General features: G+C 41.4%; 2 protein-coding genes across 11 annotated transcripts in view; both read left to right on the forward strand.

The window, feature by feature from the left end:
- Positions 1-1,434: 1,434 nt before the first annotated feature.
- tra2b (transformer 2 beta homolog) lies at positions 1,435-6,014 on the forward strand. 2 transcript variants are annotated; one of them, XM_070914568.1, is made up of 8 exons: positions 1,435-1,516; positions 3,956-4,101; positions 4,263-4,425; positions 4,682-4,870; positions 4,959-5,074; positions 5,292-5,414; positions 5,522-5,592; positions 5,683-6,014. In XM_070914568.1, the coding sequence occupies exons 1-8, from the start codon at positions 1,484-1,486 to the stop codon at positions 5,691-5,693; spliced, it is 852 nt and encodes a 283-aa protein (XP_070770669.1). In that variant the 5' UTR covers positions 1,435-1,483; the 3' UTR covers positions 5,694-6,014. The 2 variants fall into 2 exon arrangements, with proteins under 2 accessions (XP_070770669.1, XP_070770671.1); XM_070914570.1 differs by having other exon boundaries at positions 5,525-5,592.
- Positions 6,015-9,917: 3,903 nt separating this feature from the next.
- The window catches only part of igf2bp2a (insulin-like growth factor 2 mRNA binding protein 2a), a 44,464-nt gene continuing 28,099 nt past the window's right edge, over positions 9,918-26,282 (forward strand). For all 9 annotated transcript variants that reach the window (XM_070914352.1, XM_070914354.1, XM_070914355.1 and 6 more), the window contains exons 1-2: positions 9,918-10,092; positions 11,264-11,324. In XM_070914352.1, the coding sequence (XP_070770453.1) occupies positions 9,918-10,092; positions 11,264-11,324 (236 nt within the window). The remainder of the gene's footprint in view (positions 10,093-11,263; positions 11,325-26,282) is intronic.

Genomic DNA, 26,282 nt, shown 5'->3' on the forward strand with positions numbered 1-26,282 from the left:
AGTACATTCTACTAATCTGCAATAAAGATGTCATAAGGTGAAATAAAATGGCAAGTAAGAATTGAAAGCTGCATTTCTTATAACTAAATTCAGCCCTGTGATATGTTTTTTTGTGCCTGCTGCTGCCAGTTAGATCACTGCATCCAATCTCTGAATCAGTTTGTTCCAATTCCTGCCTCCTTCTCAGCTTCTGCTCACTTTGAATAAAGTAAAATGCAACAGTAAGATTAATGTGTCTGGTTTACACATCTTTTGTCACATCTGTTTCTTGCAGAGGCCTTGCATTGTGGTGCATGGGTTTTCTGGTATTGCTTTCAGGTGGAACATATACAGTACTGATGAATTTCAGGCTGACGAGATCCTTTTCTGCTCAAAAACAACAAATAATTCAATCATGTTTGACCTTACCCTTCCACTGCACTAAACCCTGTAAGTTTCAGTTTTAAAACTGACAAATCAAACAAAAACAAAGTTTGTTTGCACCGCTGGTCTTTGTTGTGCTTTCCTGTACCCCTCCAGGGAGCAGCACTTATGAGTGCTCTTATACTGGAATAAACAGCCACATCTTACCTACTCCTTATCCACAGGATTCCAGGTATCATTTTCTGCTCTTTGCTGCCAAAATAAAGCTGCAATGAAAGAGGAAAAAGAATAAAGGCAAATAAACATTAAATAGGTGAGGAATAGATAGCAGGAACAGACTGTTAGCGCTGTGGTATGGTGTTAATGGCATGCATCCCTAGTGGTGATGATGTGTGAAAAATATTTATCTTCCAAAACTGGTCTTATTATAAATCATCAAATGGTAACAGATAGAATATAAGAAATAATTATTTGTTATTATTATGATCATTATTTTTAATAATTTTATATAAATAAAAAAAACCTTCAATACATTCCTTAAGTAGAACACAAGCTAAATGCACTGACTTCTTATATGTTTTCATTTAGAGGACAATTTCGTTGTTTTGGTCATTTGGTCAGTTGCTTGATTGTTAATCCCTCAAAGTAAAACATTAAGTGAACTTGATTAATGTCCTGGTTGGAAATATGACTCTTAAACCCTGAAACTTAAACATTTCATCAACTTTTGAAAAAGTCTTATTTCCATTGGAGCTATGTTATGTTGCACCATCTTTCATTCACTTTGACAGTCCCTTGAATGGCAAACTATAACTAAGTGCTTAGTTTGTCGTGCTTTGAACAAACTTCATAACTATAAGAGTACATTAGGGAAGAATGTAATTGCTTATTATGGTCATGTGCCCCCCCAGAATGGCATCTATCACAGCAGCCATATCCAACGAAAGCCTGAAGGACGGGAGAGCTAACGTGTGACGTTAACGTTACAAGTTGCTGCTGCAGCGCACACAATACTCTAGTTAGCACACACATAAACTGTAGATTGTAGCTAAGCTACCTGGTTAGCACCGGGGCATCAACATCTGTAATTTTAACAGCTATATCCGCTGTGTCTCTTAAAATGAGCGATAACGACAAAGGTTATGGCGAGCGGGTACGTATGAGCTTTTTGAAGGCTTTGATTGTAACATTAACGTTTTTATGGAACTAACGTACAAATTAATTGGTTATACGGAACTCAAATGGTAGCATAGTCATATTGTGTTGGCTAATACTGGTTAGCTAACATTAGCTAGCTAGCGCAACTCTCCTGTTAAAATCTGTTTCTCAGTTATTTTATAAAACATAAGCATGTCGTTTTAATTTTGATTTTGTAATATCAGGTGACTAAAGTGAGCCACAGGCAATGCCACGTCACAGTAAACAATAAGCACCTGCTAATTTTCCTTAGCTAGCTGGCTAACCTTAGCTTATCAACAATAGCTAGGCCACAGGCCCTGTCTGTCAGTATGGGAATTGCTGTGCAAAGGCTGCGATGTTGATGCCAACTTTAGCCAACCAACCCAGTTATTAACCAAACCTGTGGATAATCACAAAGAGGGTTTGGATGTTTATCATTAACATTAATTATTTATCAGCATAATGTTATCTGTGTTGGCAAATAGCGTTATTAAAGCTTCAACATCTTGAATATAGCTAACGTTAACTGTTAATTCAATAGACCGACATTAATTGAACGAATTAAATAAAATAATAGTAATTGTAATATGGCAGTAATTTGCATTTGGAGACAGTAGATAAGATCTCGATTGAGTGATGTGAGTAAACGTTTGCTAACGTTAATCTTATAATGTCATTATGGTTTCTCAAATGTTGGGCGCGGCAACTTGTGTCAATCAAGCGACATAATGTGTTAAACATTTTAACCATTTGAAACGAAAACGAACGACCTCAAGATTTCTTCTTATTCGTGTGCATTTACTCGCACATTTAACCCCTACAATGCCAATGCAAAACTGGCATATCGTTGCATCTTGGCTAGTAATATTAGTGAAAAACCTCTCTAGAGTAATAGCTATACCCCATATACTGTTCTTTGCAAGTTGCATCCGGCATGCACAGCACTATGAAGGCCACACTTCAATGACTTCTTACTTCCTTGACGTTTTTTAGTGCAAGTAAATGAACAGTACAAGGCCACGAGTATATGTTTGTGTGTGCCACTGTGTTTAAACAGTTTCTCTTTCAAGAAAATGTCTATTTCTTTAATCTTGGTATATCTAACGCTTTGTGCTGAAGATTGGCTCCCATGGTGTCATGTCTGTCAAGTCAATACAAATGAGTGGAAGCAGAATCTTGAGGTCGTTTGGGCTACTATAAGCCAAAATTTATTAAAAAAAAAAAAAGAAAAAAAAGAAATGAAGGCACTGTTGGTGGGGTGTAATCTTGAGTAGGTTTTATTCACATTCAGTGGTTTGATATACACTTTCATGCCTAAGAGGCCACTTGACAGAAATTATGTCAACAGGATCCATTTAAGAAGAATCATAGCTCATATTGTTCTTTACCATCTTGTGAATGTGTACATGTATTGGACGATATTGTTTGTTCTGTTTTCCTGATGCAGACAGACTCAGATGTCCGACACCACAGTGTCTAGATACAACCAGAATGGAAAAATTAGATGAACGTGTGTTCACATGCTTACCTTTCAGTTTTGGCAGCAGTTTTCAAGATTATCACACCTTCCTTTGTTAATGTTCTCATCTAAGATGCTTCATACGCTTCTAACTCAAAGTTGCCGATAGGACAGTGAACAGTGAATTTAGAACCACTGAATGTGAAATATTTATAGAACTAACATTAAAGATTTGTATTATGTGGTCTTAAACATTCCCATGCATGTCATAAGATCGTAATAACACATTAAAAGTTGAATGAGGGTGCAGTTTTAATTGTAGTCATATATTCTTCATCCTTTTCTTTTTCATAAAGGTTAAGATTGGACGAAGAAAATGCGGAAGAAGTCTCATGTCCACTTTATTTTCAATAATATGAAGCTCAGATGTGTGAAGCTGAATTGTTGAATGCATGCTAAATCATGAGGAGGGAAGAAGTGTGGGCAGTGTGTGAGATGGGGGAAGTAAGAAGAAGTAAGACAATTGAAGAAAGAAGAATAATGTGAAGTAATGAAGTTACAGAAATGAAGTTAAGGAAGTAATCTGGATATGGTCACTGTGCTAAGTAATCTTCTGCTCTGTTTGTCAAATGCGTGCATGTTTTTGTTATTGAATACACATATTAGTTTAAATCATTGCAATTTTTACACAACTGACACATTTCTGTTTTTTCATTATGTTGACAATTTAATTATATTGATTAATGTAATCATATTGATGTCATTTGATTCATGGATACAAAAATAGCATTAACCTGCATTCCTAATCCACAATCCTAAATTCTGTTCTTTTCTGTATTTTTCACAGGATAGTCTTAATTCTTTACTACATAGCATTATTTGGGCAAAATTTCTCAGTTTGTCCTCTCATTGGTGCTGATAAGAGGTGTGTTGGTGTGTGTGTGGTTCGTTCAGGAGTCTCGCTCTGCATCCAGGAGCGTGAGTCCACGGGGCTCAGGGAAGTCAGCAAGCCGCTCCCCGGCTCGCTCACCTGCTCGTTCAAAAGAAGGCTCCCGCCACTCCCACTCTAAATCTCGGTCTCGGTCCAGGTCGAAATCTGGGTGAGTGACAATTGTTTTGGAGTTACAGTGGCGTAAAACTCTTTCCTTGTGGACAGACTGGATATATAAATGCTTGTCTGTCTTTTGAATCAGTGGTAGAGAAATTGGATGTGAACAACCATAGAGCCAATATGGATGTTGAACTGTTTCTGTCCATACAGCTCCCATTCCCACCGTGGCTCACGTAGACACTATAGCCGATCTCGCTCCCGCTCAAGGTCCTATCGCCGCCGATCTCACAGCAGGTCCTACAGTGGAGAGCGCCGGCGCAGGAGCCATAGCCGCTCACCCATGTCCAACCGCCGCAGGCACATCGGCAACCGCGTAAGTGCTCAATGGCCCTTGTGGGTGCAAGACGTTTGTCATAATTTAAAAGTCAATCGGCTTTGCCTGTGTTCTTCCTGCATAAGTATTTTTATCTTAGATCCTAAACACTGCTATATACTAATACAGAATTTAATAATAATACAGAAACTCAATTGTAAAGAAAACCCTACCTTTTTGTTTTGAGTATTAAGGACTCTTAATTGTTAATTACATTAAAGTGTATGATCATATCAGCGTCTTAATATCTTTGCAGGCTAATCCAGATCCAAACTGTTGCCTGGGTGTGTTTGGCCTGAGCTTGTACACAACAGAGCGGGATCTGAGGGAAGTCTTCTCTAAATACGGCCCCCTGGCGGATGTCTGTATTGTGTATGACCAGCAGTCGAGGCGCTCCAGGGGCTTTTCTTTTGTTTACTTTGAGAACAAAGATGACGCTAAAGAGGTATAAAATTTGTGATGACAGAGGCCCATGTCAAATCTGAATATTTTCTGGGCCTAAAGAGGTCATTTATATGTTTGTTCACTGTCAGGCAAAGGAGCGAGCCAATGGCATGGAGCTGGATGGTCGTAGGATCAGGGTCGACTTCTCCATCACAAAAAGACCTCATACCCCAACCCCTGGAATCTACATGGGCCGGCCTACATAGTAAGCCACCTGACACGTGCTGAGTGTTTGTGTGGATCAATTAGGTAAAATAAAACACAATTGCTCCATTTATTAGATGTGATCTGATGTGTTGAGCTTTTTTTCATTAAATGTTTCGATCTAATTTCTCAAAGGAAACTGAAAATAAAACAAAACAATGAAATTGTTAAGTAGGAAACCCAAACAAAATCTCAACCTTGTACTGTCTTCTGTGTAGTGGTGGAGGTGGTCCAAGCGGTCCTCGACGCTCTTCACGTGACTACGACCGTGGGTATGACCGTGGATACGACAGAGGTGGCTATGATCGCTATGATGACAGGGACTACTACAGATCATATAGGTGACTATCTCCATTGTGATGCAGTAATCCTACAGATTATCAGTGGTTTCCTGTTCAGTTTCTACTAACATGGAAAAAAGAAAACTAATAATTTTGCCTTGTTTCAGAAGGCGATCTCCGTCACCATACTACAGAGGGGCTTACAGGTCTCGATCCAGATCGCGGTCTTATTCTCCCCGTGAGTCCTTTTCATAAAGCGTTTTATTGAGGCCTTCAACAGGTTGCAGTGTGTTGGGGGTTTGTCTGATGACTCTGCTTTGGTTCACAGGTCGCTATTGAACGTTGCTGTCAAGCCCTTCCTCTTCCCAAGCACAGACAGGAAATGTTTCTGAGTGGTATGATTGATTTCAGAATAGATCTTCTTTCTTAAGGTGATCATCACACTTCTGTTTGCTAATGTCTATGACCAGTAAATGTATACTGAGATCAGTTGTGAAGCAGTGTCACTGGACATGACCCAAGCTGTCCCCTCATGGTTTTAATTTTAACTGTATAGGCAACATCTGCCGTAAATAATATATTAATGTTTTGATGTTTTTTTGTATACAATTGAGGGAATATTCATCTTTGAACAGATTAAAAGGAAGATGCACTTTTTCACTTTGACTCATGTCCTTCCTTGCAACACTTCTACATTGCCTTTAACCATTTACTGTTGCAAGGCTGTTTTGATACAGATGAGGATGTATTAAAGCCTTCATCTTATCGCATTGCTATGCGCTAATTTCTACAGAATCGCTCAACTAAATAAAAACTGGTGAGCCACTATTAAACGACCAAATCAACAACTGAATGATGTTGAGCTCACATATCTAGTCTAAAATGCCTTCCTCTTATAAACTATGTATCCAAGTTACTAGTTGAGCTCTTGTAAGTAAACTTGAAAATCATTACCTAGAATCATCATCCCGCTACTTGAAATAAACTAGTGTTTCAACACGATTTATACAACTGATATTGAGTTGGTGTGATGGTACGTGAATGGGTATGGCTAAATGCATTAGTAAAGTTCCAGCTTATCTAATAACCCCTGGGAAAAATATTGAGAGAGCCACATATTTTTTTAGGGCCTGTGTCCACGTAGGGTTATTTTCTGTCAGAAAAGCCTGGCAGGGTCTCAGACCTTTAAATCTTTTCCCACATCTCAGATTCATCAGTTCAAATAATGATGTGAAACAAATTGGCAATTCAGTCTGATCATGAGGCTTTTATTCCCTGACTAGAAACTATAAATCTGTCATTAAATGCCACTGCTTATCAGGCAGGCAGGCACAACTTTAAACTATACATATCTATACATACACACTGTACTCGCCATGAGGTGATGCAAGACCTGCCGAGCAGCGTCTGGCTGTGAGGGTCTGAGGTCCGACATCTACCCCTACTGGTCACAGAGGAGACCAAACTTGTTCCAGCATCCATCACAGACGACACAGTTCAGAACATGATAAACTGCATGACTTGTTGGAGTCTGAGTTTATTGTAGTTTTTCAATTTTTGCCAGTGGTGGAAAAAAAAAGCTCACAAATCTTCAAGTTAAAGAAGAGCAGTAAAAACAGGCTTCTTCTTTACGTAAAGGGTCAGTTCACTCAAATTGTATAAAAAAATATTTTCTCACTTATCTCTCGTGGGATCAAGACATTCTGAACATTTGTGTTTTGTTTGTTTTCATATGATTTTGAAATATCCATTCTGAGATTCTTCTCTCAAATACAAAGGAGGTGAATGGATTTCAGTTGTGGTGCTCGGCAAATGTTTTCCTTTTTTTGTCATTTCAGTGAACTAACCCTTTAAATAAAATTATAATAGTATTAGCACTTAAAAAGTAAAGCAAAAGCTTCCTGTCGTAAAGATATTGATGCGCTAATATATAAGACATGGTTGATGTTGAAATTGTCTTAACTTTTGTTTATATTTAGTGTATTTTAGATGTTTTTAGCATGTTTTGCATGTAAATGTCCCTCTCAAATACAGGCAATAATAGTAATGTAACAAAAAATTATTTAAACTGCCACTTCCTCAAAACTGTACTTGTGTGCAATAGTTAAGTAAATAGTTTCTTTACACTTTGGTTTGTTTGCACAGCATAACAGAAGAATGGACCTTTGAGACAGTCTGGATGTTGATAGGAATGTGTAAACTCTTGTTGTACTATGTTTCATCCCACAGGGGATACGACAATGCAACCAGAAACTTGTATTTTTTTTATTTTAGTTTCCTTTTAATCCTAATTTTGTTTTCCATGCTGTTTGTTTGAATGGTTCTTTTATCCAACACCCCTTTGTGTATGCAGTGAGAGATAAAGCAAGTAATTGAATTACTAGAAGGTAATAGGATGAATCAGGTACTAAACTATGTTTCTCAAACTGTTCAGAGGAAAGCGGGAAGACCATGAAAAGGCACCGGTCACACAGCTGACCACACCTTGGAAACAGCATAATCCTATTTATTTCCCTCTTCTACCACAAGTCTACATGTATGTGTGTGTTGTTTGTTTTTGGTCAGCAGGCAACTCTGCCCCCCCCCCCCCCAAATGTCACACCCCTTCCAGTTCCAGTTAATTTTCCTCTGAGTGGAAATCATTTTGGGTGGTTGCCTGATTTGTCAGCATATGGACTTAATTGGTCCGGAAAACAAGGAACGTTAACAGGAAAGGATGTAAGCAAATCTTGTGGTCTAGTGTATGGTGACATTTGTATCTGCATTGTGTAGTAGATTTTACTGCTATTTAAATGTTAATGCAAAGGCAAGCAGGTTAAAGTCATTGGATATTGTTTAATTTATAAATCATGCATTCAATGTCAAGAGTTGAAAGATGAATATAGTAATGACGTAGTGTTGTAAATGAGCTGTGAAATGAATGGGTCATTTATTTGAACTGTGGATGAGGCCTCAGCAGAAAGGCCTGCAACAACTGTGTTAGCATGTCATCAGGAAAGTAACTAAAGAGCTGTTTTGTAAATAGGCCACAGCTTGGACATTCCTCTGTTCACACACTGACGTAAACAAGGAGAGGAATGGTCACTCCTGCTGCTGGCACTCTCTCCACTACAGTAGGGTGGCAGTAATGTTCCAAGGCACAGGCGAGTCACATGTAGAAACACTCAAGTGCTGTAGGCAAAGGCTCCTCCCCTTGGTAACTAGTGTAGGTACAAGGCCACACATCCATGCATGAGCACTGCAGCCTGCCCTTCCATCCCCCTTCTTCGCCATGCAGCTCTGTGTCCACAGGCCCTTCCCTTATATTTGAGCTTTTGTTTTGAAATCCACCTTACTTAACTTAGCTTTGCTTCCCTCTAAAACAACACCCACATGCACACACCTACATTACAAAAGAAAAAAAGATGCTATACCATGTCTGTATCCTGGAGTATGAGCTCAGACTGGCTGAGTGACACTGCATAGAGGGCGCCTCCCTCCTGCACAGACAGAAGCTGAGGGCCAGGAATCCCCTCACTGCTCCTTATCAGCATCTAAAAATAAATATTTGCTCAGGTTTTACATGTTGCAGTTGGGTCCATTGGCACTACACACAGGTTGAGATGCAAAGTGAAAGTGTCATCGCCTTTAATAACATTAAAGTGAATGGGACACAGGCTGCGGGTCTTCAACAGTGGCCCCTGATGAGGATGCACAGTGAAAATGTAGAACAGTTTATTTCACTGTTATCTCTCTGCAAGGACAGAGCGTACAAGAAGGGCTGTTCTAGGTTTCACTTTCTATATTGTTTAAACAATACCCCCCCCTCCCCCACAGTTTTATAATTGTAGTCAAATACAAGATCATGAATGTTATCCCACATGTTTTTATTATAGGGTAATATCTCCAACAGGCGTCCACAGCGAGCTTTGGACCCCCTGCGTACACCGGCTCCATAAATCCATATTTCTGTGTCGCTCATAAATAAATAAAAGGCAAACTGTGCGGATCAGTGACACTGTTTGGGTCGACAAGTACAGTGACAACGACTTGATTTTCCACACAGTAGCCCTTTTTCACTCCCCCAGCCTGAAGGGACCCAAGGCACGGCCCTTATTATGATTTGATGAAATAACCCCTCTGCCTTCCTTTAAGCCCATCCCTTTGCTGAATGTACCCAGTGATCATCATGCCACTTTCATACCCTAATGCACTTTCTACGCTGGAGAACCAGGAGTGATCCCACATGCATCTCCAAACATTTTTTTTCTTGTGATTTTAAGGGAGATTTTATTTAGAGGCGGTGCTTGTTGGCTCCAGAGTAGCGTCGTAACGACACTTTTTTTCCCCCAGTCCCTGTTAAAAGAGTTAGACCAGGGCCAGAGTTGGTGCTGGGGGGTCGCCTATAGCTTAGTAATTTCCTGGGGGGTAATTGCTGCGTTTTTTAAATCCCAGCAGATTTTTCTATTTTCTCTTTTCATTTTATTTTTTTATTTTATTTTTCTACTTATTTGAATATCGCCACTCTCTCTCTCACACACTCTTAAGACCTGATACCCCTTCGAGATTTGCTCCTTTCAGATCATGAACAAACTATATGTTGGGAATTTAAGTCCTTCGGTCACTGTCGAGGACTTGAAGCAGCTCTTTGGGGAGAGGAAGCTGCCAGTGGCCGACCAGGTCCTACTGAAATCCGGCTATGCTTTTGTGGACTTCCCCGACCAGAACTCGGCCATAAAGGCTATAGAGACTCTTTCTGGTAAGTGTGGATTTGATAAGTGATGCTGCTGGTGACAGGAGGGGGAAAAATTCACAGCGGGTCAAACTGCAAGATCAGGTTAAAAACACCAAAAGCTCGGCGTGTCCGAAGTGTGAAATATTAATCATTGCTTGTGTTATTTCTTTATTTGCTCGGGACGGTGTTTTGCGATCACATCCGTGTGCCATCAGAGTTTAGATGAACGCTCAGCAATGCACGCTCCAGCCCAAAAATTGGATAAATTATCGATCACAGGACACACTCGGGGCTTTAGTGCCCGTTTGGCTAAAGAAAACACGAGCCGTCGTAACGCTATTAACGCGCACAATAACCTATATTTTGGAGATTCCGATAGTGTGGGGCGCTACTTTGCAATCACCCGCTGGAATGTATGGGATGGTCTGATGGTTCGGGTAGGCATAATTATTTTTCACTTATTTTTTATCTTGATTTTATTGAAGAGAGCAGAGCGAAGCGACCGCGGAAAACTTGTCAGATCCATGTTCCTCTGGTGTCTGGGTATGTTTTTACGAGGTGTCTTGGAGGTGGGTCACGGGGGTCCGGAGGAAAGAGCTAATAAACAGGTAGCTGAGGGGGGACGAGGTGAGACGCTAATTCCGTGCTGCGCCAGGCCACTCATAATAGTAACGAAAACCCGTGTTCAAGCTCCGCCGAGGAGCGCTTCAAATTCACCTCCGGTCGGCTCAACACGGAGAATTAAGAGACACCTACCTAGAATAGAAACAGTACAAGTCATTCTCCTTTCAAAACCATCTCTTCTTTGATGTTGCATTCTTTACTGAGAGCAGGAAAAAAAAAATACCCCTCATTGCACTGTGAGGGTTGTGGGAGTGGAAAGCATGGCTGCCCGTTTCCCCCCATACTATATAAGCTTATCATGCTATATTTTGGCGCCGATTCCTCCGATTGTGACCCTCAAAATGTCCCACTGTGGTTGTTTTAATCTAAACATACCCAGTTTATCCGCCGCACAACGCGCCCGTGTAGTGTACTTTTTTTAGGGAGGGGGGGTGGGGGGGGGGGGATCTGTTTGAATGGGGACGCACCTACTTGGTGAAGTGATTCAAAGTGTTGCTGTGTAGGCCTACCAGCTTGCATTGTTCCTCTCATGCACACACAGCTAATGTTACACTATCAATTTTCCCTACAGGTAAAGTTGAATTACACGGAAAGGTGATAGAGGTAGACTACTCTGTTCCCAAAAAACTAAGGTAGGCCTACAATCTGACACACACTCTCACTCTCACCCACACACGCACACATTGTGTCATACGCCTATACTGTGCCCCATGGCAGACTGTGACCTGTAGGCTTCCGCTGTGAAATATAGCACGCCCGTTTTACCCTCTTTTCTCGGCTTCTCTGTGGGTTTTTTTTCCAAACTGGCTGTTGTTGTTTTATTTCCTGGCGCTGGAAATGTAACTGCATGGCGATTTAACAAAAGAAAGCGACAAAGAAGCAGTTTAGTCCCAACATCCGCAGAACACACGGTGGCTGCTGCCATATCGCGTGATCTGCAGTAAAAGGGCCTGTCCCACTGTAACACATGGACACTCACACGCGACGTGCGTACGTGTAATAATTGCATCTTAATTGAATCTGTCATTTAGTAATCAGACTTTCATATAGGCTGCTGCGCATACTGTAATTGTTTCCCCACAAGGCTATTTTCCCTGTATGTAGGCGATAAAGTTGGGTTTCATTATTCACTGTAACACTGCAATGCACGGTGAGTTGCATACCAATCAGCTGAGCCTCTATATACTATATGCATGTGTGTGCATGTATGTGAGAAACACAGATTGTGTGTGTGTGTGTGTGTGTGTGCGCGAGGAAAAGCGCGAGTCGAAGGTTTTGTGAGCAAATCTATAGATCAGACCCTAAACTCCACAAACCACTCCACCACTGTCACGTTTTGTGCTTCTGTGTCTGCTTGTCCACGCAGCATACAAACACAAGATACCCACGAGCTTTTGATTGCGTGGAAATAAAAAATAAGCATTTTCCCTGTGCGTTATGCGTAATAAACTCGTTCGTTTGTGGCAGATTTTGCAGCCTATAGACTCTCAACACGTATAGATCCACCCCTTCTTCACTACAATGCCTTTGGCTGTAGGGAAGGACTACCTTGCGTGACAAAAAGGTAAATATTCAAGCCCCTTGTGGAGGAACACGTGACCCACACTTTATGCGCTTCCAGCATAGTCCTCCCCCTTCAGTGCAGGCTACACTTTCCTGCATTACTGCTCTCGGTTTTTTGTTTTTTTTTGCCCTGCCACACTGTAGAGAAATATATGTTTGTTTGGAATGTGTGCTGATCGAGCTGCTGTATTATTTCCACCGCTTTATGGCTCGATTTGAAGGCATTTTGTAAGCTGCAACATGGTGTACAAGCCTGCGCCACTCCCCACAGTTAGTGTGCACGTAGGCCATAGCAATGTTGGGAGAGCCTCATAATGGCTGCCATGATGGTCCTGCATACTGCACGGCTATAGGCGGAATCAGATTGAGCTAAATGTCGACACACGTGTCCAATCGGCAGTGTGCGGAGCTGCTTCTGAGCAGGCCTTTAAAGCGAAATGTACGCCATATCAGTGAAGTCGACATGAGTGCAGCGTATGAGACGCACAGGTGTTCATTTTGAAACACGCAGAGAATCAGTGTGAACTGGGCGAAATCACATGTGGAGGTGTAACTCCACATTGTTACCTCAACTCGTTTTAAAGTGGATAACGCTTTTCCACGGTGGTCATTTAATTTGTTGTTAAAACCTCCCACGAGTTTGTCAGAAATATTAACATAAATTTAGAATTTAAAGTTTAAAATGCGTGTTTTTGTGCTGCTGTGAAGAATGTATTTCTCCTAATTTATGAAGATCTAGCTGATGCACATTTTCAATCTTTTTAATATATATTTTTAATCCATTCTAGTTGTTTATATTTAATAATTCAGGTTTAGAATACTCAAATTATATTTCCTTTCTTTACTTCATTTCTAAATCCTGTATTTAGATAATGATATAATAATTATAGGTATTGTCATGGATTTGAATTTAAATTCAAATATATATATATGGTTACTATAGTGAAGTAGTTGTTAAAGAAGGCTTGAGGAGTTTGTGTTTTATGATTTAAGAAGCTGTGTGTGAGCTCATCTTCAGGCCTGCTGGCATTTCTTGGTTTGTGAGGCTGCTGTAGTTTCAGCTGCTGTTTGCTCTGTGTACTGTTTGTTTATATAGTTTAGTTGTGTTTTGTTGAGTAATGTCTCCAGTGTGCTAATGGGCATTGTGGGATTAACAATTAGATTATGTCTATTTTTAAGGACAAAAAACAATTATGATGGCTTATTATTCTGTCTTAGTAATAGCATTTTGTTTGCTCATAAGTTTATTATGTAAAAGGCCTTTTTAATAGCCATTTTGAATAACCTAGAAAAGACAAAGGTATGAATTGTAGTTTTGATGTCCTATTTATTATTTAAATGTCATTTCACTGACATTCATTTTATATTTTGATATTTCAAATTGGTTCAAAAGCTTTCATACTTTGATATGAATATGAATAATTTTAGCGGCCGTAAACTATCTTTTTGATTTTATTTGTGAAAGCTTTTGAAGCTTCTTATCATGGAAAATACAGAATAATTAGCTGCACTTTTTCCACATATTTCTAAAAGAGTTTTTAGAAATTATCAGTTACTTTTATTAAAATGATTGATTTAATCAGTGTTATAATAATGTAGGTTGCTTAATATTAATTTCAGTGCTGGGACAGCTGTTGTTTGAAATTAATCAACTATTTTTCTGTTAGTGAGTAAAGCATTTTTCTGATATATGTTATTTAATTATTATAATCACCTGAGCTTGTTATCTAATTGTAGGTTAAAAATATGAGCTGTTAAATCATTTGATGATGAAATAATCAATACAACAAAACTCATGAAACATCAGAGAAAATAAATGGATTCATGCAGAATGACTATTAATAATTCTTTAATAGATTTGATTGGAAGAATGAAATTTAGTTTGATTAGAGAATCAAGTTTGTTTGCTCAAACCTAAATATCTTTAATAATGGAGGCTTATTTTGATGCCAGAAATCAGAAAACAATATTTTTCCCACATTGTGAAGTTTCTTTGTTAAGCAGAGCATGTGGCTGCGTCTCTGCTTGTGCAACACACGAGGAAACACAGTGTGACTTGGTGTTAATTGATATTGGTGCTACATGAATGATATGCATTGTTGTTTGACTATCAGATAGGCAGTGAAGGTGTGGGCAAAGCGACTAATGCCATCTCCCACGGTGAGCCTGATCAATAAGTAATATTAAACATTTGAAGACAGCGTTGTTGTTGTTGTTGTTGTTGTTGTGGGATAAACACATTTAAAGCTGTGATCCTGAAAAGTATACAGGTTTGTTTACTTTAGCTATTGATAGTGACAAAACCAGACTTTTCTCCTCCTAATTATCTCTCTGCACCTTTGACTTAACCCAGAGTGAGAATGTGCTCAAATAAACAGGCGATGAATTTGTGATTGAGTGCTAACTCTTGTGTTACACTCCATTAGGCTGTATCACAATACACACAGGTTGAGCTGCTTTGTGCTCTTCGAATAAATCTTTGCAGCTTCATGTTGCTTTATAAAAAAATTAATTGGTTACGAGACCATTTCTTCTCTCAAAAGGACAAACCAAGACATGGGTGTAAACATCTGCATTGCACCACAGTGGTGCACATGCAGATGTGTGTGTTAGGTTGTCAGTGTGCACCGAGTCAAAACAGCGAAATACGATAGCCATCAGTTGATCCACTCCGAATCCATTAATACTCCCCAGTTGATCCTGGGTGTAGGGGAAGCTCTCCAAATCAGGCTCCAGTTTTGTCCGGAGTGATAGCAGGAGGCACTGCACTGCTGCCCTCTAAAGCCACATCCGCTGCACCCTCCTCCTGACTCCTCACATCTCCCCTCACCTGTCTGTGAGGGATCTCGCAAAGTGATCTGTTTTGGGGAGTGAGGGGAGAAGATGCCCGAGGTGTCTCTCAACTATGACCATTTTCTGCCCTAAAGAGCGTTGTTGGTGTCTTTTTAACTCACGGTCGGTCTGTCTCAGGCTCTTTACTCATGGAGGCGGAAGAAGAGAGTATACTTCATGTCGTAGAACAATTTTTCTTTCACTGAGCCCCTATGGTGTAAAATAATGCTCATGAGGTGTGAAAAAATAATGCCAAATGAGGGAGTTCTTCATTAGCACTTCCAGAAATAATGACTATTCACTTGTTATGTATTAGCCAGAGGCTTTTATTTTGAGTGTGTTCAATCCGATGCATTTCAATTTCAGTCCTTCTCCCAACACTGCTAACTTTGTATTGCAATTATTAACTTTTTCACAAAAGTGGAGTGGTGTATTTTTCTCCTGAAGTGATAACAGACTTGCTAGTGCAACAGAGTATATAGTTTAAGGGAGCGGCGAGATTAGATGTGAGAGCATTGTAAATTCATTGTGTGTCTATCAGACCTGTGGGATCGCTGTTTAAGCTCCTTGAGAGTTGGAATCTGCTTCTTTTTTTTTTTTGCAGACACTTGCTTGTGCATCACAGCAGCAACTGTAGTGATTCACGTCTCTGTAAGCTGTCATTCACATTCCACTCCAACCTGTTGCATGACTAATGTGTTACTGTAGCATTACACTCATTACAACCAGGAGTTCAAGTCAGCTACATGGCTCTCAGGAGCAGCAGTGAGGAGGTGTGGAAGGTGTGGCCGGGATGAGGAGGATTTCTCAGACTGTCCCAATTCTTGCATTTTTTAATACTGAATCACCAAAATAGACTGGACCTTTCACTACTTGGAGATGGTTTCACCTGAGGGAAAGTGAGGAGCAACAATTGCTAATGTGTGTGTGTGTGTGTGTGTGTGTGTGTGTTTGTTTGTGTGTTTGGTCAGTGACACCATTCATCCAATAGGAAATGAAGGGGGCACTTCTTCTGCCTGTGTTATTATTTGTGACCTCACCATTACACATTACCTCCCACTTATTTTTACTATTGAATGATGAGAGTAATGGAGAGACAGCCCATGGTAGACGTAAAATAAACCCTCATTGATTAGAGATGAGAGGCATAAAGCCTCCTTGAACTGAGCCACTGAAGTCATTTTTCTTCTTGCTGTCTGCAAGAGCATGTGTCACTGATTATATATTCTCATTGGCTTGTTTAAGTCAGCGTTGGTTGGTAGAAAAAGAAAGAAAAAATTGAATTTACGCACACTGTTAGCATCACATTTATTACAAATAAAATGTTTTGATGACCAAAATGAATTTCTAATAAATTCAGTGCTGACAGACAGTGGGAATACAACTTTTTCTTTAGCTTGATTTCATGTTCTTACACATAGGTCTTCCAAGTGTGCAATAGCCAATTCTCAGTTTGCTGTTTGTACAAAGTAAAAGTGTGACCACCATCCCAATCCTCTACAGGATAGAACCTCATTGTTTTGAGCAGATGTTGATGTGGATGCTGGTTTGCTAAGCAGCGTTTGATGAATTGCTGGAATCTTAAATGTGCTGCATGTGAATATTTAATGAATTATAAATCATGATTATGAGTAGCAGTTTGTACCCAAGTTCTTTTTTGGGGGAAGTAATTTGAATATGTAACAGCTGCTCTGTCTCTCCTTCCTTTTCTGCGTCCCTCTGTTGCTCAGTCTGTCTCTCTGATATGTGTGCAGCATGTGGATATGAGTGTTTTTTTTACACATGTATTCATGGGGATTTATACACATGTATTCATGCTCACATGCAGCTTTAGGACAACACTGGAGAAACAGAAAAGCTGGGGTGAATCCCAGCTGAAAGGTACATGCTGGGTGTAAATTTAAGTGTGTGTCACCCTTCAATGTGCCAGTGGCCACCCAAGGGTGTGGTCTCTCTCCATTGAAGGTCTGGCAGCTGAGGCGCACAGCAGGTGGCATTTCTCACACAGGCAGACCCCATCCTTGTCTCATATCAACACCATATAACCCCACTACCCCTGCTGGAACTTTAGAGCTCTGATGGTTCATGAACAGGTGAAATGAAGAAGGAGAAAACTCCCAACAGCCAATCAGAGTGAGCCAGGGGCCATAATGCTTACATGCAGCCAATCCTATTCAAGCAGGTCAAGTGGTAGGAATCGAGGCATGGGCCCCCCCTTAAATCCGATTACCCCCCTTGTGGCCCCTTCTGCCAGAGCCAAGAGTGCTTACTAGTATCGGATGGATTACTGAACGGGACTTCCGGTTACAGGTCCAGGACCCCTGGACCAGAACTGCTATATGAAGTGAGTGAATTTGTTGTTGGAAAGTCAACGAATCGACTGCAAACAAATGCAAAGAGACACAAAATGACCACAGAAGACGCAGAAAACTACACAGAGACAGAAAACGACATCAAATTACCACAAAGATGAAAAATGACGACAAAGAGACACAAAACAACTACAAAATTCGACCCCATTTGCTAAGCAGTGAATCACGATCAACTGCAGAAAAGAACTGAAATGTGGCTAAAGAGAACCAAAATGACCTAATAGAGGCAAAATGACTACAAAGACACGCAAAATGTCTCATAATCTGTCTATGGCTGTAGGCTTTTTGGAGTTACAAATAGTACCTATTTATGGATATTATTTCATATCAGAAAACTTAAAGTAGTTTATAATTTGGCATTCCTTTATTACCCTGAATAAACAGTATTATTACTAATAATGTACATTTTATTATACTCTCGCAGCATATTTAAAAAATGCAACAAAAGAGTGAGAGAGCAACGACTATAGGAAGTGTAGTGTGTGATGAAGGGGGTCAGGGGACACGGGGGGAGACAGCATTGTAGAGGTGGTAGTCAGAGCTAACCAGCCATGAGCAGGTACTGTCAGACTCTCTGTGTGGGAACTGTGACAGTCACTAGAAGCACATTTATGTCCCTTTGAGAGAGTTTCTGTGTGGGTACCTGTGTTGTAGCTGGACTAGCAGCTCCTCTACGAGAAGCTCTCCTGGTGTGTGTGTGTGTGGGGGGGGGGTCAGTACATCGCAGTAGCCCTGCTGTTTGTTCCAGGAACATCCAGATATGGTGTGATAGAGAAATAATATGCAAGGATTGTTTTCTCCACACCATTTCTCCCATGGTGGGAATTTCTCTTGATATATGTTGTTTTTGATATTCGCTCTCTGAGGCAGAAAATGTCGAAAGATACAGTCTTCTGACATTTACAGCATCTTGATGTGGAAGCAAAACTGTGCCATTGCGCTTGTGAATATGTGTGTCCATGTGTGTTTACAGGTCGCGCTGTATTCAGTTCCAACTGTTCCAGGTTAGGTTCTCCACGTTGCCACGGCAACCAGTTTTGAGTGTTTTGCTTAGTTATAGGAGGAGAGCTCGAACATTGAAGGCTTTCAGAAAAAAAACCCAAAAGTCCTCCAGTGTTCATAACACCACGCAAGCTGCAACAAAAACTAAATACAAAAGTTGAGTTTACTGCAAGCAACACCCTGATATTCACCCTACAAGTGATCATTATAATGTCTTTTGATATCACTGTTAGAATCCTATGATTACAGCTCAAATTTGTTATGAACTGCTGTCAGTTTGGAGACCCTGTAATTTCCACCCATTGCCCAAGAGAGTGGAGATTGCCTACCGGTTATAGCTGCAAGCCCCAGTCTGCAGTCCAGCCATGTGTTGGTGGCTCACGCTATGGGCGGTGCAGTGGTCAGAGTGCTGATTTTATATGACAGTGAATACATAGCCTAGTAAGGTGCCTCAATAAAAATGCCTGTGTAAATCTATCGCTTCACTGAAGCCCTCAAGTGCTCATTTTCTTTGTGGCAGGGAAAACTGCTGAGTGGGCTGTCCGTCCATGTCACAGCCGCAACCCTTTTGTGACCTTTCTTATTCATAAACCCACTCTGAGCCACCATTTCCATCCTTTTCCATATGTATGCAACAGAAGCTGGGAACCCCCCCCCCAACAGAACAAGTCATCTACAGTAAGGTCCGCACACAGCTGAGCCTCCGACACAACCTGGAGCACAGTCTGACCATTGTGTTTCCTCTGTTTCACACTCTCTCTGACGGAAGAAGGAAGACATGGAGAGGACTTCCGAGTCAAAGACATGTGCATGTCCCGCTTATCCTGCTCAGTGTGTGTGTGTGCGTGTGTGCGTCTGTGTGCGTGCGTGTGTATGTGTGTGTGTGTGTGTGTGTGCGTGTGTGTGTGTGTCTGCTCCTGTGTGGGGAGAAATGAGCACTGCTGATAGAGGGCAGCATTTCCTCCCCCTGTCAGGGAGGCTCTCTGGCTGGCTGTGTGAGGCTGCTGGTGGCTTGAAGTGGCTTTACCCCTCTCTCTGCAGACTGCGATGGGTCTGCTCGCAAACAGGAGGATTTCTGGCTGTGGATTTGAGACTGACAGAACCCTCACATCAACGCTTAATCTTACCTATCAACTGATTTTATTCCCTCAACGAGTTTGTATCCTGACTTTCATCCAACCTCCTGACTGGTAGTTTGATATTAAAATGAAACGTATTAAAGGAATATCCCAACATTGAGCAGGATTCATTTCTAGAGTCACAGATAATGGCTTTAATATGACAGTTCAAATCATCTAAAGCATGGTTCACACACTCAAATTACCTGGGGACCAACCTGGCCAGGTTGCCCTCTCCTAGGGAGATAGATGTTTTGATGTCAGGTGCACTGCGGTAAATCAGAGGTCTGTTGGTCATAGCTAAAGTGTTGATGTGAGTGTGTTATGTTTTATGCTCAGTTTTTTGCAGACTTATTAGAAAAATGATTACACTAAAATAGAAGACCATGGGAAAAAAATACAAAATCTATTCGCAGGCTAGATGTAACTATAACTCATAAAACATGTGGGGGCCTTGTGAAATTATCTTCTGGGTGTGATCTGTCCAGTAAATATGAAGCTACAACCAGCAGCCGGTTAGCTTAGCCTTAAGCTAAAATGTCATCAGTGTTAAGAGACTTTGTGACCTTTGGATACAGACAGACTAGCTCTCTCTCCCTGTTTCTAGTCTTTACGCTAAGCTGAGCTAACCGGCTGTAGCCTCATATTTAGCGCACGTATATGAGAGTGGTATCGATCTTCTCATCCAATTTCAAGAAAGCAAATAAGTGAATAATTGTGACTGATTTTGGTTCTATTTGTCAGGTGGATTAATTTTTTAAAATTGTACTCTTGTCATTTCTTTAAATTCTTAGATTAAATGTCCATCTATTAGTCCACAAGATCATTTTATAACCATCACCGCGTGCAGCCCTTCTTATGTTTTGCAGAGTGGAGCTGTGGCAGCGGTTGCAGGCTGCCCCTTTAGTTTCACCAGAAGTAGCGTTTAGTATTTGGCAGTTGTGATGTGCCATGAAGCCTGTTGTTTTACACAGCTGTGCTTGGTCCTGACTATGATTTGCTGAGCTCAGAGATGAGTCGGGTAATGTGGGCCAGGCAGGTGCTGGAGAGTAGGACGGCTCCATCTGCCTCCCTGCCAAGTGACCCAGCACATGCCAATGCCCGGTCAGTTGCAGCGTGAGAGAGAAAGACAGAGCATGTATGGGAAAGAGAGTGATAATGAGAGAGCAACGATAGAAAGGTAGAAAGAGAAGAATGGAGTTGTGGGGGGAAAGGGAGGACCCTGTGGGAGTACTTTTTTGATTTTATCACACCAAACGCCAGCTTGCAGGGAGAGCTGCGGTGTATTTTCACACAGCCGCTGCAGAGAGCTGCACACACAGGGGGGCCGTGAGCAGAATGTGAAAAAAACAGTTTGTAAATAATTGTCGTCTTGCTGACCCTTGTCTAATATTTCCCTGGAGGAGCAGAATATTTTATCGTGAAGTGTTCAATCTGTGTGTGTCTCACTAAACAGTATATACTCAGGGTTTTCCATGGGTGCTGCGGTAGCACTGCTCTACTGTACATGAGGAGCACTATCCCAGTCCTGAGGTTTTTAAAGCTATTATGTTCCCATTTTAACTGCAATGAGTAAAACACTTCATGCAAAACTGACAAAATGTGTGCGCAAGTTGCTAGGATACCAGTCGATTGACTGATTGATTGGGTGTCTGTGTTTAGCATTGAGCTCCTGATATTTCTTGTTGCCATCTGTCTTCGGCGGTTGCCAACACTCTGGTTGGGCGGCCAGCAATGCAGCACCTCTGTCTCGCGCATGCAAACAACATTATGACACTGATTGATGAATCGCCCGTCCCTGTCAGGTTAAATGAAGCACACACTGACACTGATCCAATTAAAATTGAAGAGCGCCCCCAAAGCAGAGCACGATCTTGTTAAAAAACCCTAAAGGCAAAAAACACGGGGCATCTTCAGCTCACCAGGATAGTAAATATTTGATGCCGAAGCAGCCATGCATGAGTTCCTGTTGGAGGGTTGCAAAAGTTAATGAGGTCTTTGCCTGTTACGCATAGTGAGAACAAAACTGCCCACGTTTGCCGAACATCAACACACTCATTCTGTGCGTGTTCAGGTGATTTTCACTTTCATTAATGGTGAATTCCACAAGATGCAGCTGTACTCTAGGTCCCCTCCTCGCTCCAGGGACAGTCACACTCTCTTTCCACTGCAGCATTTGGTGCTTGTCTTCCCTCCACCCTCCTCCTCCTCCTCCCCCCATGTGCATGCTTTGTGTCAGCGTACCATGTCATGCGTACCACCTAGATCGCGTGCATTGTCTCTCACCGCTTTCCTCCCGCCTCACAATGTCACTGCTCCCCCTGGCACAGCGTAGCTGTGCAGAATGAAGCCGGCTATGTGTTAGCATGAGCGGGCGTAAATAGTGTACAACTCTACGTTATGTACCGTATGCTGAATGTGAGCCGCCCTATCAGATAGTGTAACAGAGACAGGCAGTTTATTCTTAGTAGAGTTGTGGTTACCACTAGTGGAATTCTTCGACAACAGTAGACGTCTGTGTGTGCATGTGTCCATGTCATTGCAATGCGTGTGTGTGTGTTTGTACAGTGCCTCTGTGTTCCTGCCATTCCCCAAGCGGGAGGCAACAGTTCATTTCAGAGATGGTTGCTAAGATGGTTTTGTTTTAAGTGGTGTGAGGGGTGACTCAAGGCAGCCCGGTTTCCGGTCGCTTGACGTTGAGGGAGAATAAATTACAGAGATATAGAATGACAGGCTTCAAAGGCGAGCTTAACGTCAAAGAGACAGTGGTCGAGATGTGGAGCCACTGAAGATGATACATCGAATATGCTGCGCTTAAAGAAAAGTCTGATTGAACAGGACTTGTGTTTGTTCTTCCCTTCTGTCAACTGTAATTGTTGCACCCTTTGATGGATGCACGGCCACCTCAGGCATTTGTAGAGCACTTACAGTATCGCTACTTCCTCCCCATCATCGCGCATCATCAGAGCTGGCGTATCCTGGCGCTTGCGGCACATGATTCACAACCTAGGTCCACACACACACACACAGATGGGCTCTGATTTGATCAAACGTCAGCGCAAATACAAGAAATGCCACCAGACAAAACACAGCTCTGATTTGCTTTTCATACCACAGGCTTTTATTATTTTTTTTGCAGGCTCTTAGCATCGTTTTATAAAATGCAGTAAACTGCAGATGCTAACCTTTTCTACAGCAATTATGACGATTATGACGAACGATCTTATTACGGTTTTGTGTTTGTGATGTGCTCAGATCTGCCAGGCCTCCGCATGTCACTTTTCAGAGCAGTTGTTGTGGCTGCCTTAAAGAATGAGCGGCCAGGTTTTCAGGTCAGCCCTCACTCCTAACAGCCCTTTCAACTTAGACGGGGTGTTTGTTAAAGAGGGGAACCAGCCTCGTCTGTTTTCTGCCAGGAATGATGAAAGCAGCCGGCCTGTAAATGCTTGCAGATTTGTTTTGGTGTTTCGGTGTGGTGGAGAGTCGTAAGCCAGAGTATGGTTGGAAATAGTTGTTAAATTAGTGGACTGCACCCTTGAATATCCTGTCTAGCAAATCAGAGGCCGTCTCTCATTGTTATTAATCCTTTAATATGGAGCCACAAGTAGTACAGAGCAATACATTCAAAGTTATTTCTGAACTTCTGTTTGTCCTTCAGCAGAACTACTAAAAGGATTTGGGTGATTTTGGAGGTGATAAGAACTTGAGATTTCCACCCTGACATGCCTTTTTTTGTTGTTTTTTTAGCTAACTGCTGTGTTTGTATGCTGCCGCATTCACATACTGTAGAATTTTGTCAGAAAATCAAACCTGGAAGACAAACAGTAAACAAACATAAACCATTACGGAGGCTGCAGCTTGTGCGAGTTGAAGAATCGCTCCGGCTTGGCAGACGTTTGGGCTCTACTGAGTGCCTTATAGTCACATATATAAGAGGTACCAACAAAAAAAAACAACCTTTTCCCTCAGGCTTTTTCTCAATCACCAATAATTCTCTCTCGCCTTCTCTGTCTCACTTTAAATGCTGCCCACACAACAGCCATTTCCACCCGCTCCCCTCTGCTGTGGAGCTCCTGCTCTCCTAACTTGAGATATCGATGTCAACTCAGGATATTTACTCAAGTATTTATCGCATATTGATCAGGGCTGACACTCCCGTGAGCATCTCCGATAATTGAATTAGTCTACATATTACATTCCCACACAGCACACCGGCATCCTCCAAATCCAGCTACCACCCTCCTTATCCAGATCAGCCGATTCCCATTCCCAGCGCCCTCTTCTTGTTGAAACACACACAAATACACACACACAGCTCTGAATTTAAACCATCCTCAGCCCACTTCCTCTCAAGCCCACTGCCTCATTTCAGAGACTAGGTCAGGATTTGGAGCCATTTTAGCCGCAGGATTAAAGTCTGACAGGGATAATGCCACTTCAGCCACTTGTGAGTCACGTGAGGAGCACAATGTAATTAATGTATTGGAGGCCCTTATCCATTTGACTCCACCCACTGTAGGGCTGGACACCCATAATGGTTAAAAACTGCTCTTTTACAGACGGCGGTGAGGAAAACAGTAATGGTGATGGGTTTGTTTTTCCACCCTCACTTTTTGCACCCCTCTACTCTCTGCAGACAGTAAATATAATCCTGTCTCTCTGCTGCTTAGAACTGCCTATTGATGTAATTTTAACCTTAAACCCGTTTGTACTGTCCCCCCAACCCGCACAAGTGCGTCCTATATAGATAATCCCACCGCTTTGTTAATCTCTTGATGGCTTATCAGGGTTACCGCACTTTATTTACTTTACTACACTTTACTCACTTGTGTAAACTTGCTGTTAGTCTGCAACTCAACAACGTATCTGTCCCTGCTTCTTTTTTCCTTCACTTGCACGCTCATTTTTAAGTTTTAGTGATGTTTAAATTTGCTTATGTAAAGCATCCAAATGCAATCAAAACAATATATATATATATATATGTATGTATGTATGTATGTATATATATATATATATATATATATATATATATATATGTAACTGTTAATTTGTGGAGGATTTCTATTGTTTTTCACATGAATTATTCTCAACCATCAGGACACATTTAAATAAGCACTTCAGGGCTGCAACTCACAATTATTTTCATTATCAATCTATCTGCCAATTATTTGAACTATTAGGTAATTATTTGGTGTGTAAAATGTCAGAAAATACTCCAGATCCCAAGGTGACATCTTTAGATTGTTCGTTTTGTTTGACCAATAGCAGATAAACCCAAAATATTCAATTTACAATGACATAAGACAAAAAAGCAGCAAATCTTCACATTCAAGAAGCTGGAACCAGCTATTGTTTTTGCTTGAAAAATGATTTAAGCACTTAGTTGATTATCAAAATTGTTGGCTATTCATTTTCTGTCAATAGATTAATTTACTTGTTTCAGCTCTAAAATACTTAATAATTACTTAATACTTGTTGCATTTAAATAAATACTTTATTTAATATGGTTTGAGTAGAATTCAGACATTGCTACCTTTATTTTAATTAAATGTGTCCTTTATTTAACCAAGTAAAAGTTAAAGTAAAAGTCTGATTGAGATTAAAATAAATATATAGATAAATACAAAAACATCAACAGGTTAGGACAACTGTCACATACAAGAGTATCAACTATTTTCCAAAACTATCTAAAATAAAGTAAAAACAATACATTTCAAAGCATGCACATAAAACAATCGTTCAGATCCGTTAAAATGTACTGAAATTAAACAAACACACAGCTTTTGTTAAACTTATGCTCAGTCACATGCATGTGTCAGGCAGTCTCTTCCGGCCCAGCACCGGCTCTCCACCCTGTGTTTGAGAAACGCAGCGTGTGTTGCACTGTTTCCAAAAGCTTTGTTCTGCCGCTGTTTGGAGAGCGACGACTCCTCGGTGACAGTGACGGCAGCTGTGACTGGCAGGGGTGTTTTGAAATGTGCTGCTTATTGACCAGGCTTGTCAGCGTTTCTGTTTCTCAGAGGATGAATCTTCACTCACCTCCCGCTAGTTACCGTACGTGTTTTCACTCTCTGTGAGGAACTTCCCCTGCAGACAGGGGGAGGGGAGAGAGGAGAGGTAGTGCGTTCGTGTGTGTGTGTGTGAACAAGTAAAGCTTGCTCTCCAGGGGGAGCTGGAGGGAGTAGTGGGACGGGTAGAGAGAGGGACGAGGAAAGACAGACTTTAGACGAGCAGGAGACAGACAGAAAAGGAAAGCAGACAGGGAAACGGTTTGAGGGCTTGCGTAATGTTGAGTGGTGTGCGTGCGGTATTGATCCAGGTTAACCCTGCCGGGACCTACACCTATGGCAGGCGGGCTCAGCCTTCCAGCTACAGTGTAATACCTTATGGTGGGCAGATTAAGGGATGAGATCTAAGGAACAGGCTGCACAACTCAACATAAAGCAACAGAAGCAGCCATGAGGAGCAGCTAACAGCGGACCCACACTGCACCACCGCAGTATGAGCTGGTATCCACCTGTCAGTAGCTCGTAGCACTGAGGTGTGTGTGTGTGAGAGAGAGGAAGACACAATTAATCAGTGTGTGCATGTAGAGAAGTGTAGGTACACCAGCCTGCTATACATTAGTGTGCGCTTGTGTTAGATGTGTGTGTGTGTGTGTGTGATTGCGTGTCAGTAGTGTCCCTGTAGGCTCTGCAGGCTG

The sequence above is a fragment of the Enoplosus armatus genome, chromosome 11 (assembly GCF_043641665.1).
Source record: "Enoplosus armatus isolate fEnoArm2 chromosome 11, fEnoArm2.hap1, whole genome shotgun sequence".
Classification (NCBI taxonomy): domain Eukaryota; kingdom Metazoa; phylum Chordata; class Actinopteri; order Centrarchiformes; family Enoplosidae; genus Enoplosus; species Enoplosus armatus.